This window comes from Homarus americanus, unplaced genomic scaffold, assembly GCF_018991925.1.
Source record: "Homarus americanus isolate GMGI-L3 unplaced genomic scaffold, GMGI_Hamer_2.0 scaffold51476, whole genome shotgun sequence".
NCBI classification, from domain to species: domain Eukaryota; kingdom Metazoa; phylum Arthropoda; class Malacostraca; order Decapoda; family Nephropidae; genus Homarus; species Homarus americanus.
The window spans coordinates 996,300-1,011,552 of NW_024736148.1; the positions used below are offsets into that span (position 1 = coordinate 996,300).

A 15,253-nucleotide genomic window follows, 5' to 3' on the forward strand; every position below is an offset into this window, starting at 1 on the left:
CCCCTTCTGCCCCCCCTCTCACGCCTCCCTCTCTGCCCCAGGTCACGCCCCCACAGCCAGACGGTCGACGCAGTGTTTGATGTGAACCCGTCCACTCATTGCTCCAATTAGCCAGGCAGTCGCTAATACGTTCCTCAGGGGCCAGTGGCGGTATCTAATGGTGCAGATAAAGTGTTCTTATGGCGCAGGACGGATGTAGTGGCGGCCGTGAGCGTTGTAGGGAGGATGAGGGAAGGAGGGAGAGGATGTGTTGATATATGTGTAGGTGGTGTTGAGAGAGAGAGAGAGAGAGAGAGAGAGAGAGAGAGAGAGAGAGAGAGAACACACACACTTGACAACAACGAAGACAAAAGAATTATGCCTTTTTTTCCGGGTAATGAAATCTGTTTTTGCTTCCACGTTTTAATTCTCAGTTTGTGTCTCTTATGCCAGTATACGGACCTTGAGGCGACTTTCCTTACCAATAAGACCTAACCTAACCTAACCAAACCTAACCTAACCAAAACCACGGTGTTAGTAAAAAATAAATATATATTCTGGTACCTAGAGCTGAAGGGAAAAAAGTGGGAAAAAGAGGAAAAAAAGTTTATTCCTCAGAAACTTCTAAGAGATCGTTTAATTTTTAACACTTGAGAGAATGGAAGATTACTTAGCGAACTGTACAGGACTTTATACAGTGGAACCTCTGTTTAACGGATTATATGGTGAGGGAATTTCGTTATATCGAGGGTCCGTTAGATGTGAAACTCTCCCTCTAACGGATTATATAGAGGTGATAGTCCGTTATATCAAGAGTTCGTTGATATTAGACGGAATGTTATGAAAGAGGATAAACGAACAGACAGTACAGGTATTTCTTCCCGTTTTTTCCTGTTGTCGTCTGTTAAGGGAAGTATTTCTCGCCTGTTGACATAAGTAGTTAATGGTGTTGTAAGCAGCGAGACGGGTAGTATGCTAATGAGGTCAAGACTTGTTTAGTGAAGGTACTGTTAAACCGTGAGGGAGTGTTGTTATGGCTCTCTCCCTCTTCTTCCTCTTCCTCCTCTCTTCCTCCTCCTCCTCCTCCTCCCCTTTCTTCTCCTTCTACTCCTCTTCCTCTTCTCCTCTTCCTCTTCTTCCTCTCTTCTTCTTCCTCCTCCTTTTTCCCGTGTTGGTGTAACACACACACACACACACAGAAAGAGAGAGAGAGAGAGAGAGAGAGAGAGAGAGAGAGCTACGAACATGGAATAAAGGAATAATGAACGTATGTAATAAACAGGGGGTGAAGTAAAGCGTGATAACCACCCATGTGGAAGAAAAGGAGATAGAGAGAGAAGAATCAAAGGAGAGGACATGGGGAGGAAGGATAATGGAGGTAAGGGATGTAAATGGAGAGAGAGAGAGAGAGAGGGGGAGAGAAGCGGTGTGTGAGAGGAAAGTTATGTTAGTATTTATTATAGTGAGAGGAGACAGTGGGTAATATCTCTCTCTCTCTCTCTCTCTCTCTCTCTCTCTCTCTCTCTCTCTCTCTCTCTTTGCATTCATATAGGTGAAACGAACATGAGAGAAGGAGTGGGAGAGAGAGACAGACACAGAGTAGAGAGAAACACACACACACACACAGAGTAGAGAGAGAGAGAGAGAGAGAGAGAGAGAGAGAGAGCAGTATCACCCCGTCACTCAACCATCAGTCCTCATCTCCTCCTGAATGACTCACTCAGTTCACTACACACCCACACATACCCACACCCACCCACACGCCTACACCCACCCACACGCCTACACCCACACCTGCTGCCTCTCTACTGTATCTTGACTGGGTGACGTCATACAGTCAGACATATTGTTTACATGAGTGACGTCATGCAGTCAGACATATTGTTTACATGAGTGACGTCATGCAGTCAGACATATTGTTTACATGAGTGACGTCATACAGTCAGACATATTGTTTACATGAGTGACGTCATACAGTCAAACAACAGTAGTCCAGTACAAATGTGTAAACAAAACATTTATATATGAATGAAATAGTAAGGACGTGGGGCTTAGCAGTCAAAACACACGATGGATGGGTCAGCCTTCAACAGACAGACAGACAGAGAGATTACAGTGGCACTATTTAAGACTTAATTTACGGGAATTACAGTGGCACTATTTAAGACTTAATTTACGGGAATAATAGAGAGGGGATTGGCACTGTGGCACTCGCTAGATTAAGGCAATTGGTGTCATGGACGGGTGGTTGAGGGTGGTCAATGGTCTATGTATAACTGCTATAGGGTCTTCACTCACAAAGGTTCTTACGATCATTATTCATCGTAACAACAAAATCAATAATAACAACAAAAAATACATCAACAAAACAATAACAAAACAACCAATAAACATCAACAAGAACAAAAACAACAACCCAAAACAAGAACAAACAACAACAGTAAAATAACAACACTACAACAAAAACTACAAAGCAAGAACAACAAAAACATCAACAAATACTATGAGAATGCCACTGAGACTCTACCTTAACTAGAGACGTTCACTAACTTAACACTATATTAAGTTTATTGAAGGAAATATTTTTTAGCGTAAGAATCATTGAGAATCAGAGGGGAAAAATGTTTTAGAAATATTTAAAAATTAGAGAAATGGTAGGGGTGAGGGGAATGGGGAGAGGGGGAAGGGGTGAGGGGAAGGGGTTGGGGAGGGGTGAGGGGAGAAAGAGGGTGGGGGAACTTTAAACCTGTGAGACGGGGAAAGACTGTGTTACATTGCCTCTTGTGTTGTTGGGTTACCGTGGAGGAGAGTGTTGGGTCTAAGCCCTGTGAGAGAAGGGAGGGACTGAGGTAATTAAAACTTACCTCTTAGTTATGGTGTGTGTGTGTGTGTGTGTGTGTGAGGGAGAAGCTTGTTATGTTTACGCAATGGGATTTCTAACTGTTAAGTATGTAATCTCTCTCCATAACAACATAAGTCCTCAACTGACCCTCCACACACACACACACACACACACACACACACACACACACACACACACACACACACACACACACCACGAAAATAGTCAAACTCTCACCAACTATTTCTTTGATTTCCTGTGAGAGCCCAACTTTCCCTCCGTGTGTGAACCTTTTACTGATGTTAGATGGCTGATGTATCGGGGAGACGACACAGGTAGCTACTCTCCCCAGGGATTCCATTTCCCCTCCCTTCCGGTAGAGATAAATTCATGTACACCCTCAACACCTCACTGATACCACCTGTCAGAACACCCATTAGTACCAGCAGGTGAGTGTTGACTGTAGGTGTGTGTGTGTGTATTGTACTGGTGGTTCATATTGTTGTAGCAGTCAGCTGTTGTTGTTAGATTTTGATATTAGTTACTTTGTGAAGTTAGGTTGACTGGCTCCAATGTGTGTGTGTGTGTGTGTGTGTGTGTGTGTGTGATATTTACTCCTCTTTTACTTATAAATCAACGTTACCAGTCCTCTTGTCTTCAATTACCTCCTCCTCCTCCTCCTCCTCCTCCTCCTCCTCCTCCTCCTCCTCCTTCCTCCCTCCCCCCTCCGCGTGTGACAGACAGACAGACTGACACATAGACATACTCTCAGCTATATTAAATTACTCTGCATCTCTACCATCTGACGGTGACATTCCCTCCGATAGTGTCAGCTGACCCAGTACTGACACATGGCAGGATCTGATGGGCGGCTGACAGCAGGATAATATGACAGCTGACGTTGGAAGACCGATTGACTGACTTGGCTTACGACAGCTTGACACTTGGCCATCGGAGGCTCGGTGTTGATGTTCAGTAAGTGTGTGTAGTGAAGATGTTTGTGGTGTTAGAGTGTGTGCTCAGGGAGGGTGTGTTCAGGAGAGTGTGTGTTCAAGTATAGATCTGACGATACAGTTATGTTTATCTAGCTGTGGTTGGGTAGTTAACTGTGGTTGGGTAGTTAGCTGTGGTTGGGTAGTTAGCTGTGTAAGTTGTGGTCAAGGCGATAAAAACACAAGATGGGTAGGAGGGGGAGGGGGTTGTGTTGCGGCTGTGATGTTTGTTTTGATGTGATGTAACACTGTCTTGGTGTTGAGGTGGTCACGGCAGAGCTTCACCTTCTGCATGTGACGTCATCTGTTGGTATAATGGTATAACCCGCACCTGTGTCCTGGTTATCGTGATGTGAAGGGAATATATCTTATACTACGTGTACTTCTGCCCCAGGGTATAATATACTGGATATATTCACCTACAACGCCTCCTGGATATGATGAGTATATCCACACACGACGCTTCCCGCATATAACGCAGAGGGTATACTCATTCACAACTCCTCCTGAGGATAATATACTGGATATATTCACCTACAACTTCTCCTGGATATAGCGAATCGAATATAATAACCCTTCAAAGCCTCCTACGAGAGTTCCGTTCCCCGACGAGGATCCTGCCGTAGCTGTGGTCCCATTAGGCCCTCCCGGAGTGCCAGGGAGGAGGGAGTGCCAGGGTAGGGTACCCCTGGTGACGACCATGTGCCCAGTGCCAGACTGTGCCACACTGCATCACCACACCACCACACATGTCGCGAGAACGGATAGAGAGACGCAAGCTGTGGATGCAGGTGAGTGTTTCTCTCTCTGCAGGCTTAAGATATGTCTCTCCTTTCTGGTAATTGTTGGTATTTTTCTTTTGTTTTTCCTGCCAAGAGAGATCCCACGAAATCAGAAAAATCCAGAATAACACCATCTAGCAGGTACACACACACACACACACACACACACACACACACACACACACACACACACACAGGAGCAGCCGCCTGATGAGAGGGCCAGGTGGCCTCCACCCCCACCTACCACCTGGTGGCACAGCAGCTGGGGAACTGCCAGGCGGACCTCACAACAACTGATGTAAACCACAAGGTCGTCGTGTGTGTGTGTGTGTGTGTGTGTGTGTGTGAGAGATGTTACGTACCTCGCTGCCTTTGGTCTTGCCTGAGTGAGTGAAGCTTAAGTAAATAGTTTTTCTAAGAGGTTCCCTTGTCTTATTTGTGTGGGGCGTGAGGAAGGGCTTTAGTAGTGGGCGTTAATTGTGTGAGAGAGAGAGATTAAAGGGTTTTTAGTATGTGTGGGCGTTCACTAGTATCTGTGTATGATGACTATCTCTCTCTCTCTCTCTCCGTTTTATCATCATCATCATCATCATCATCATCATCATCATCATCATCATCATCATTCTTATCGTTTCTCTCATCTCTTGTCTCACCATAATCCTCTTTTTCTTATGTCATATCATCATCCCCAACATCTTTCTTACCCCCCACCCTCCCTCCTCCTCCCCTCCCTCCTCCTCTGCCCTCCCTCTGTCCCTCTCCTCCCCCCTCCGTCTCCCCCCTCCCCCCAAACCTTAGTACCTCCCATTTGCACCTGAGTGAGACAACAGGCTGACAGCTGGGGGTCATAACGTTCTCTGGCCAGCTTAGTGGTGAGTCTCGGGGTGTAGAGGGTGTGGTGGTGGTGTAGAGGGGTGTAGTGGTGGTGTGAGGTGTAGAGAGGTGTAGTGGTGGTGTAGAGGGTGTAGTGGTGGTGTAGAGGGTGTAGTGGTGGTGTAGAGGTGTGTGGTGGTGTAGTGGTGGTGTAGAGGGTGTAGTAGTGGTGTAGAGGGTGTAGTGGTGGTGTAGAGGGTGTAGTGGTGGTGTAGAGGGTGTAGTGGTGGTGTAGAGGGTGTAGTGGTGGTGTAGAGGGTGTAGTGGTGGTGTAGAGGGTGTAGTGGTGGTGTAGACGGTGTAGTGGTGGTGTAGAAGGTGTAGAGAGGGATATAGGAGGGTGTAGGAAGTATAGGGACAGTGTAGTGGGTGTGTATGAGGTATAGAGGAGTTGCTTAGTCATTGGTCACCTATCAGGTATATAAACAAATCGTTCAACCAATAGGAATTAAGGATAGGATAATCACCCAACCACACCGCTTGTTTCTTAACCTTGGCACCTGATTTGGCGTCTCTCTCTCTCTCTCTCTCTCTCTCTCTCAGTGTTAATAAGGCCCCCAGAAGCCTTATGTGCTGAAGCCTTATGATCTCTATGTGCCTTTCAAATGGGAAATCAGTATAGGACCCTAATTTATGGAGTTAAGGTGAAGATGAAAGGGTGTAGTGAGGGTGTAGATATGGGTGTAGGGTGTAGCGTAAAGGCAAGATGTCTGGTGTAGAGATGGTGATGAAAGGCGCAAGAGTGTAGGGTGTAGTGTGGGTGTAGGACGGTGTAAAGAGAGAGGGGGGTGTAGAGGGGGAGAGAGAGGGAGAGGTGTAGTGGGGATGGGGGAAGTAGGGTGAGGTAGGAAGGGGGGGGGGGGTGTCTCAGCCTTTGATGTTGTACTGGGAGACTGAGAGAAAAAATCCCTTTAATATCTGGAGCGTCAAGTTACCGCCTCCAGTAGACCTCCATCATTTGTTGTCTTTTGTTTTTGTTATTTTTTTGTTTTTGTTTTTGTTATTTTTTTGTTTTTGTTATTGTTTTTGTTATTTTTGTTTTTGTTTTGTTTTTGTTATTTCTGTTTTTGTTTTTGTTATTTGTTTTTCTTGGCCTATTGATGTGGTAGTTGGAGATGTTGTCCTTTTGCAAGTTTTTATATTTATGTTTTTTTGTTGTATTGTAATTGTTGTTATTGTTATTACTGTATTGTTGTTATTGTTGTTGTTGTTGTTTTTATTTGTATTAGTAGTATATCTCTATTTATATTATTATTATTATAAGTCGTCATTCAAACAGACATACAAGTTGTTAAAGGATATCAAGTATATTACGTGGGTTAAAATGATGACCCAGGCACTCAGCGGCTAGTGAGGGATCTCAGGTTAGTCTTGGCGGTGTGGGGGATTGTGTTGCCTCTTGTATAACAGTGTATTGAGTGTAGTATCGGGTGTGCTTGACGGTGGTGGAAGAGTCCTGGGGTGTGGTCTGCTCCTGCCAGGGTGGTGTAGGAGTCCACTATAGGTCCTGGATGATGGTGGAAGAGTCCTGGGGTGTATCAACTCCTGCCAGGGTGGTGTAGGAGTCCACTATAGGTCCTGGATGATGGTGGAAGAGTCCTGGGGTGTATCTACTCCTGCCAGGGTGGTGTAGGAGTTCACTATAGGTCCTGGATGATGGTGGAAGAGTCCTGGGGTGTATCTACCCTGCCAGGGTGGTGAGGAGTCCACTATAGGTCCTGGATGATGGTGGAAGAGTCCTGGGGTGTATCTACTCCTGCCAGGGTGGTGTAGGAGTCCACTATAGGTCCTGGATGGTGGTGGAAGAGTCCTGGGGTGTATCTACTCCTGCCAGGGTGGTGTAGGAGTCCACTATAGGTCCTGGATGATGGTGGAAGAGTCCTGGGGTGTATCTACTCCTGCCAGGGTGGTGTAGGAGTCCACTATAGGTCCTGGATGGTCCTGGGTGGTGTAGGAGTCCACCATAGGTCCTGGATGATGGTGGAAGAGTCCTGGGGTGTATCTACTCCTGCAGGGTGGTGTAGGAGTCCACTATAGGTCCTGGATGATGGTGGAAGAGTCCTGGGGTGTATCTACTCCTGCCAGGGTGGTGTAGGAGTCCACTATAGGTCCTGGATGATGGTGGAAGAGTCCTGGGGTGTATCTACTCCTGCCAGGGTGATGTAGGAGTCCACTATAGGTCCTGGATGATGGTGGAAGAGTCCTGGGGTGTAGTCTACTCCTGCCAGGGTGGTGGACGGCGTCAGAGGACCAGCACCTGCCCGGCTGTTGACAAGAGTATTTTGTCTCTCCTTTATATCTTATCTTGGGTTTTTGCGACACAAACGGGTCTCCTCCGTCAGTGTAATGGGAGGCCGCCACCACACACCACGCCCACCATACCTCTCTGACGGTGTGTGTGTGTGTGTGTGTGTGTGTGTGTGTGTGTGTGTGTGTGTGTGTGTGTGTTCGCTTTCTAGGTGACATTCTCAATATGGTTGATTATTTGGTTGTGTATGTTCTTGGTTGGTTCGTCGGATTATCGGGTGATTATAATTATGGTCGGTGAAGTGGTAGAGAGAGAGAGAGAGAGAGAGAGAGAGAGAGAGAGAGAGAGACTGCCTCATCTTAAGGCCATCGACACAAGTCTCCGGTCGTTGCACTCCCCAGCTGATGTTTGTAAATATTGAGTCATTGACGTCATACAAACATTCTCTAATTAGGAATGAGTAACCAATTACCTGTCGTGTAATTAATACCTTGAGATATAACCACACCTGGTCTACCTTTAATAAGGGCACCATTAATATTGTACCATGCGGATCACCTGAAGAATCACCACCCCAGCTTATTTTACACTATTTGGGGGCTGAGGTTAGGTTAGGTTAGGTTAGGGTGGTTAATCTTCAGGTGATCCCATAAGGCCCAGTAATGGTTGATAGTTAGATCACATTAGTTCCTTCAATAAACACCAATAATGGCATCTTTACCCTAACAAAAATCTTGAACGAAATTTTGTCTATATGAAAACATTTTAGGAAATTTGTGACCTGAACTTTGCTCTAATACTGAATATTTATTAAACACGAGAACTATATTTTAAGCCTACATATATATAGCCACTTAATATGGTACTAAACTTTTTTTATTAGAATTTTTACTTATTTTATTTTTCATTTTTTCAACTTAGACATTATTATAAACTTTTAATTAAACGCAATATATGTTTATGGTTCAGTGTGTACTGGATACTTTTGTGTACTGGATACCTATGTGTACTGGATATCTATGTGTACTGGATACCTATGTGTACTGGATACCTATGTGTACTGGATACCTATGTGTACTGGATATCTATGTGTACTGGATATCTATGTGTACTGGATACCTATGTGTACTGGATACTTATGTGTACTGGATACCTATGTGTACTGGATACCTATGTGTACTGGATACCTCCTCAGTCTCTCATTAACTAGATTGATACATTAATTTGATGCCTCGTAAGACCTCAGTCACTACCTTAATGAGATCTTACCCTCCCATCTTTCTTCCTTCCTCTTCCTTCTCCACTTCCTCCTTGTTCTTCTTCCTCTTTTACCTTTCTTCATTTCCTCTCTCTCTCTCTCTCTCTCTCTCTCATTTAATGCCTCTTAGACACGTGGGATCAAGTTGATGAGAATTTACTCCCTTTTATCACCCTGTCTCCCTTCGCCCTTTCTCCCTTCTTTTTCTCTCCTCCTTTCTCCTCTTTTTTCTTCCCTCCCCCCTGTCTTTTTCCATCTTTCCTCCCCTCCCTTTTCCCTTCTCTCCCCTTCTCATTCGTCCTTCTCTCTCCCCCCTCATCCCTTCTCCTCTCCCCTTCTCCCTCCCCTCATCCCTCCTCCTCTTCTCCCCTGATTCTCTTTTATGCCTCTCCTATTTATGAGGGCAATTTGTGCATATTTTCCCGAGATTTTTAATGGGGAAATTAGTCCTTTTTTCCCCTACACGTGACAGTGATCAGTCGTCCTTGTTTTGGTTGTTTCCCTAATTTTTTTGTTTGTTGTTTTCTTCCTTCTTCTTTCTTCGTGTTTTTCTTTCTCTTGTTCTTCTTCTCTCTCTTCTTCTTCGTCTTGTTGTTATTGTTTATACATGGACCATGGTGTAGTGGGTGTACCCTGTATGAGGTGTATGTGTTTTAGTTTGAGTATATACATTAATTACACTTAACTCAGGGTGTAATGGTAAGTGTATATACATAGACTTGAGTGCATAAGGTATATATGTATATGAATCCCGTATACACTCACCTACACATAAACTCAGAGTGTATTAGTGAGTGTATACATGGACTTGAGTGTATAAGAGTTACACATACATATCCGGGTGTATGTTTACTCTTAAGGGAACTGGTGAATTTACGAGTGACTTCCCCGAGCTGGTGTAAACAGTAGTGTCATACCGGAAGTGGCTACTACTTCCTGCCCGCCAGTGCCCTAAGTGTGGTAGTGTGTAAATATGTTACAGGGGAAGTGTGTGTGTGTGTGTGTGTGTGTGTGTGTGTGTGTGTGTGTGTGTGTGTGTGTGTCAGTAATATACGTGTGCCTTTCTGATATAAAAATTCCCCGTTGATACGAGTCTTGAATATATTACTTTTTACTATTATGCTATATACTTATTGTCTCTCTCCCTTCCTTCCTTTCTTCTTTATTTCTTCTTCTCCCTTTCTCTCTTTTCTCTCTCCCTACCTCCTCTTGTCTCCTTTTCCTCCTTTTTTTCTCTCCCCTTACCTTCTCTTTTCTTTTCTCTCTCCCTTTCCCTCCTCCCTTGTCTTTCTCCGTCCTTCTTCCTTACCTTTATTGCCATTTTATTTAATATATCCAGTCAAATGTCATTACTCTACCCTTATATAGTTCACACGTTACAGGTGATTCATTAATAAGGTGAGGTGAGGTGAGGTGAGGTGAGGTGAGGTGAGGTGAGGTTAGGTTAGGTATTTGTTACTAATGTTGTTCTGTTTGTGTTTACAGGTGAGCAGTGGGTGGTTGACGAGACGATGGTGGATGGTAAGTTGATAGAGACTGTTTCTTTTGGTGTTATTGACCACATTATCCATGAACAACAACGTTGGACTGGCCATGTTACACGCATGGACGACAGTAGACTGCCAAAGCAGCTACTTTACAGTCACCTAACGAATAGTAAACGTAACGCCGGCGGGCAACTGAGAAGGTATAAGGATAGTCTTAAGACAAACCTGAAAAGGTGCCAAATCGACCCCCTCACCTGGGAGACGATTACTCCACACCGTAACGCTTGGAGGAGCACCACACGGGAAGGTGTCAATACTTTCTAGTTAGCCCGACTGCTTAACGAGGCAGACAAGCGCCAACGCCGGAAATACGCTGCCGCCGCCCCTCCCGCACTAGATGTAGCCCCCCACATGCGCAACATCTATGATCGACCCTGCCAGTCCCATATCGGCCTCTTTAGTCACCTCAAAACTCACCAATGAAGGTAACATCCCTCATAACTCGTACCATTGTATCATAGCTGTTGATCGTCATACTAGATTCAGAGTGACAGCAAAGTAGTAAGTAAGATAGTGCTAGTGTTACGTTTAGTGTTACTGTTAGTGTTACGGTAAGTAGTGAGATAGTAGTCAGTAGTGAAGATAATTGGTGATTTCTTAATTGACTTACAAATAGGACGCAATTAAGCTTTTATTATTATTAATATTGTTGATATCGTTGGTTACGTCTAGTCAGATCAGTGCTCCGCCTTTCCTGACCTGAGTGATGGAAGATTTAGTTAATTATTCTTGAGTCTTGACCTGAGACGAGTTATTTTATCCCAAGTTAAGAGGTCACAATACACTTACGAGGCTTTGAGAGTCTAAACCCTAGATAAGGTCAACCCAGGTCTCTCTCTCTCTCTCTCTCTCTCTCTCTCTCTCTCTCTCTCTCTCTCTCTCTCTCTCTTTATGTATCCTTTTTCTATTTTGTTATCTATCCATCCCTCCCTCGCCCACACACACACACACACACACACACACCTTTTTTTCACCGATGGACTCAGGTCAAAGTTTGCCATTTGGCTTTGTGTTTTATACAGGAAATGATCACCCAATTGAGTTTTCTTTGTGTGTGTCCGGGTGGCAGGCGTCAAGGTCTTATTCAGAGGTCAAAAGGTCAACTACTGTGATTGAAGCGTAATTTGTTATTTATTTATACTTTAGTGTTTATGTGATTTATTTGATTTTATTTATCAGGTGTTTACATTTATTCATTATGACGTCATGATGTTCAGGTAAATGGTGCATTGTGGTTGGTTAAGGTGAAGACACTCACTCACTCACTCACACACTCACACGCACTCACTCACTCACTCACCTCTCTCTCTCTCTCTCTCTCTCTCTCTCTCTCTCTCTCTGGATGATGATGATGGTGATGATGACGACGATGATGAGTGTATTAGAGCGAGTGATCCAGACCTTTGACTCGCTCCTTTGACGCTGTGACTCCAAGTGGTGTCTGAGGACGATTTGCCGCGATGTTGTCTCTATATCAGGAGGAGGAGGAGGGGTGAGAGGAGGAGGAGGAGAGGTGAGAAGAGGAGGAGGAGAGGAAGAAGGAGGAGGGGTGAGAGTAGGAGGAGGAGGAGGGGTGAGAGGAGGAGGAAGGGTGAGAAGAGGAGGAGGAGAGGAAGAAGGAGGAGGGGTGAGAGGACTAGGAGGAGGAGGGGTGAGAGGAGGAGGAGGAGAGGTGAGAAGAGGAGGAGGAGAGGAAGAAGGAGGAGGGGTGAGAGTAGGAGGAGGAGGAGGGGTGAGAGGAGGAGGAAGGGTGAGAAGAGGAGGAGGAGAGGAAGAAGGAGGAGGGGTGAGAGGACTAGGAGGAAACGAAAGGAAGAGGAGGAGGTGGAAGAGAAGAAGGACTAAGAAGATTGATAAAGCAGCAAAGGAAGAGGAAGAATGAGGAATAAGAAAAGCAGGAGGAAGTGGATGATGGATAAAGAGAAAAAGAAGAAGATAGAGGAAGAGGAGGGGAGGAGAGGGTCAGAGGAGAGGTAAGGGGAGGGGTGAGGTGAGGAGAGGATAATTAAGATGCGTGGTCAGGTGTGAAGGTAAACACTAAGGTTGTTGTGGTGACTGTGTGAGGATCCATGACTTACCTCACCATAGGAGGAAGAGGGAGAGAGGAGGAGGAGGAAAGGGAAGAGGAAGAGAACAAAGAAAGAGGAAGAGTTGGAGGTTAAAGATGGAGAGGAGGAGAATGAGGAAGAAGATAAATAAGAGGGAGGAAGAGAAGAGCAGTTTCCCTGATTGGTCACGTGTGGCGGTAAACACAAATGGTTGCGGGCAGTGTGTGTGAGTTGCCTCTATCGAGGTTCATCAGTGTGTTAACGGGGGAGGTGAGAGGAAGAGGGGGAGGAGCAGGAGGAGAGAGAGGAGGGGGAGAAAGAGAGAAAAGAATTGGAGAGACAGGGGAAAAGAGAGAGAGAGAGAGAGAGTGGTCATGATGGAGGTGAGAGAATCATCTACACCGAGTCGCCAGTGTCAACATGGGGGGGGCGGGCGTCAGTGGTGCGTGTTAGTGCCTCTGTTAGCCTAACAACCCGACCTGTGACTCACTCACTCTGGTGTCTAATAGGCGGCAAGTGTGTGTGTGTGTGTGTGTGTGTATGATAGTCCTCAGACACAGGCTCGTCAACCACACTCACACGTGCACACAGGATTACAAACGTTCAGACACCCGAGACGTGAAGACTGTGTAAACATGCAAGGTCTCTACACACACACACACACACACACACGATCACAGACTCTTAGATTTTACGGAAAGTAGATCAAAGAAATTACCAAACACATACAAAGGACTATAGACTACATACACTATACATATACGTCTTCTAAATTCCATAGAATATACATAGAAGTCCCCTAAACTATAGAGGATATACACATACGTCGTCTATACAATACAGTTATAGTTACACAGTACAGTTAGTCTCGAGTCATTCTAGGTTCCTGACCAAACCATCACTCGGGTCTGTTGATATAAATACTTACACGCCGGAGTTCATGCCGTATTGTTACACCCATAGCTCCTGTATGGCCTGGGGGTGGGGGTGAAGGAGGCGGGGTAGGAAGTGGTGGGACGCCGCTGGTGGGGGCCTGAATGACCCCCCTGGAATCCCAAGGACGACTCCCTCGCTACCTGCTCTTGGCGGCACTCCAGGCGTTCCAGTCTCCCTCCATACTGTTCCTGGCTGTGTTATGTCTCTCCTCTCCCTCCCGTCTTTCTCACTTATCGTAAATGAGGGAAAATTATGAAGTGAGAGAGTGATTATCTGGGGAAATTTGACGTGTGTCATATACAGCTTCCCGGGTCAGGTCTTGTTGACGCGTCCAGGCGCTGCGCCCCTCTGCCAGACGGAGGAAGAGGAGCCGCTCTTCCCTTCGTTGTGTGGACGTCCAGGTGTTGGGCGTAGACTGGTTTGCCAGCTTGTCTTAACATCAGCTTTACGCTTCTTCTTATTCATCCACATGTTTTCCTGCACCATTAAACATTTATTGTGAAGTTTTGGTCATGAATTTATATTTTAAAAATATTTCCTCTTATAGTAATTCTTGTCTATACTTCGTTGCATATCTGTAGTCCCTATCTCTCTATCCTATATTACCACCGTGTTACCTGTCAAACTACTCCATCATATTCCGATACCTTGTAAACAGTCCTCTCTCTCTCTCTCTCTCCTATAACTCTGTGTAGTTGCCGTGTGCTGGGGCGGTAATGACTCACATTCTATATGTACCCGACACACCTGTGGCGGTGACGGCCAGGTGACGTTTATTAAAGGTCGCCAGGTAGTGGTGGCAGGTGTGAGGGACTGCTCTTATGTATAGGGTTTGGGGCTACACCACACCACACCACACCACACCACACCACACCATCAACAACAGCACCATCATCACCAGCAGTACATGTAACACCAAGACAGACAGCCTGTAGGTGCTAGCATCCAGTATTCACAAAAACACAGGAAGCCGCCATTTAAAACCTTACCGGCCAGACTTGTATCTAAAATAACACCTGTTGATTGGTCCCTTTTTTAACGTGTTACCTGTTATGGAGGGGGGGGGGTCGTCTTATGCTAATCGTCTCCATGTTTATTTTCACCTTCGTTTCTTCCTTCGTCTGTTTTCCTCCTTCTTCTTCCCTCATTCCCTTCATTCTCTCACCCATTCTCCCATTCCCTTCTTTATCAATTTCACTCTTAATCCTCAGTCTCCTCTTCCTCCTTTACCCATTCCCCATTCTCTTCCTCACCTTTATACACTTTCTACCTCATACCACCCCACCCCCTCACCCCTCACCCCCTACCCCCACTCCCCCCCTCACCCCCACCCCCCAGGTTAAAAGCCAATGTTACTTTTTGTTAAGTTTTCAATATGATGTAACATTTTTTTGGTCCGTAAAATATGCAAATATTTCTAGATCAGTTGCCACTTAGTTTATTATTGTGGTATAGTCGAGAAGTTGTGTGTTGTTGTTGTTGTTGTTGTTGTTGTTGTTGTTGTTGTTGTTTTAGTAGTAGTAGCTAATTAAATAAGAACCTTGATTGCGTTGTTTAAAATTTGTTGCTTATCCTTAAACACACACACACACACACACTGGGACAAGCTCAAGGGTATGTCCGGGTAAAGTACAACACCTGTAATAACAATTTACTAACGATCCCTAACCACCCAATTAGCGCTGATGCTGTTGATGCTGCACGAGGTCAGACGCGGGTTGGGTACTAACGGTAAATGCGGGTAATAT

At 45.3% G+C, this 15,253-nt stretch overlaps 1 protein-coding gene across 3 annotated transcripts in view; it reads left to right on the plus strand.

Moving 5' to 3' along the window:
- Positions 1-15,253, plus strand: part of LOC121872017 (FERM domain-containing protein 4B-like) — a 192,213-nt gene that overhangs the window by 16,433 nt on the left and 160,527 nt on the right. For 2 of the 3 annotated variants that reach the window (XM_042374649.1, XM_042374652.1), the window contains 2 exons: positions 4,208-4,604; positions 10,460-10,495. In XM_042374649.1, the coding sequence (XP_042230583.1) occupies positions 4,563-4,604; positions 10,460-10,495 (78 nt within the window). In that variant the 5' untranslated portion in view covers positions 4,208-4,562. Of the gene's footprint in view, positions 1-4,207; positions 4,605-10,459; positions 10,496-15,253 lie in introns of those variants that run through there. The other variant, XM_042374650.1, reaches the window with a different exon arrangement.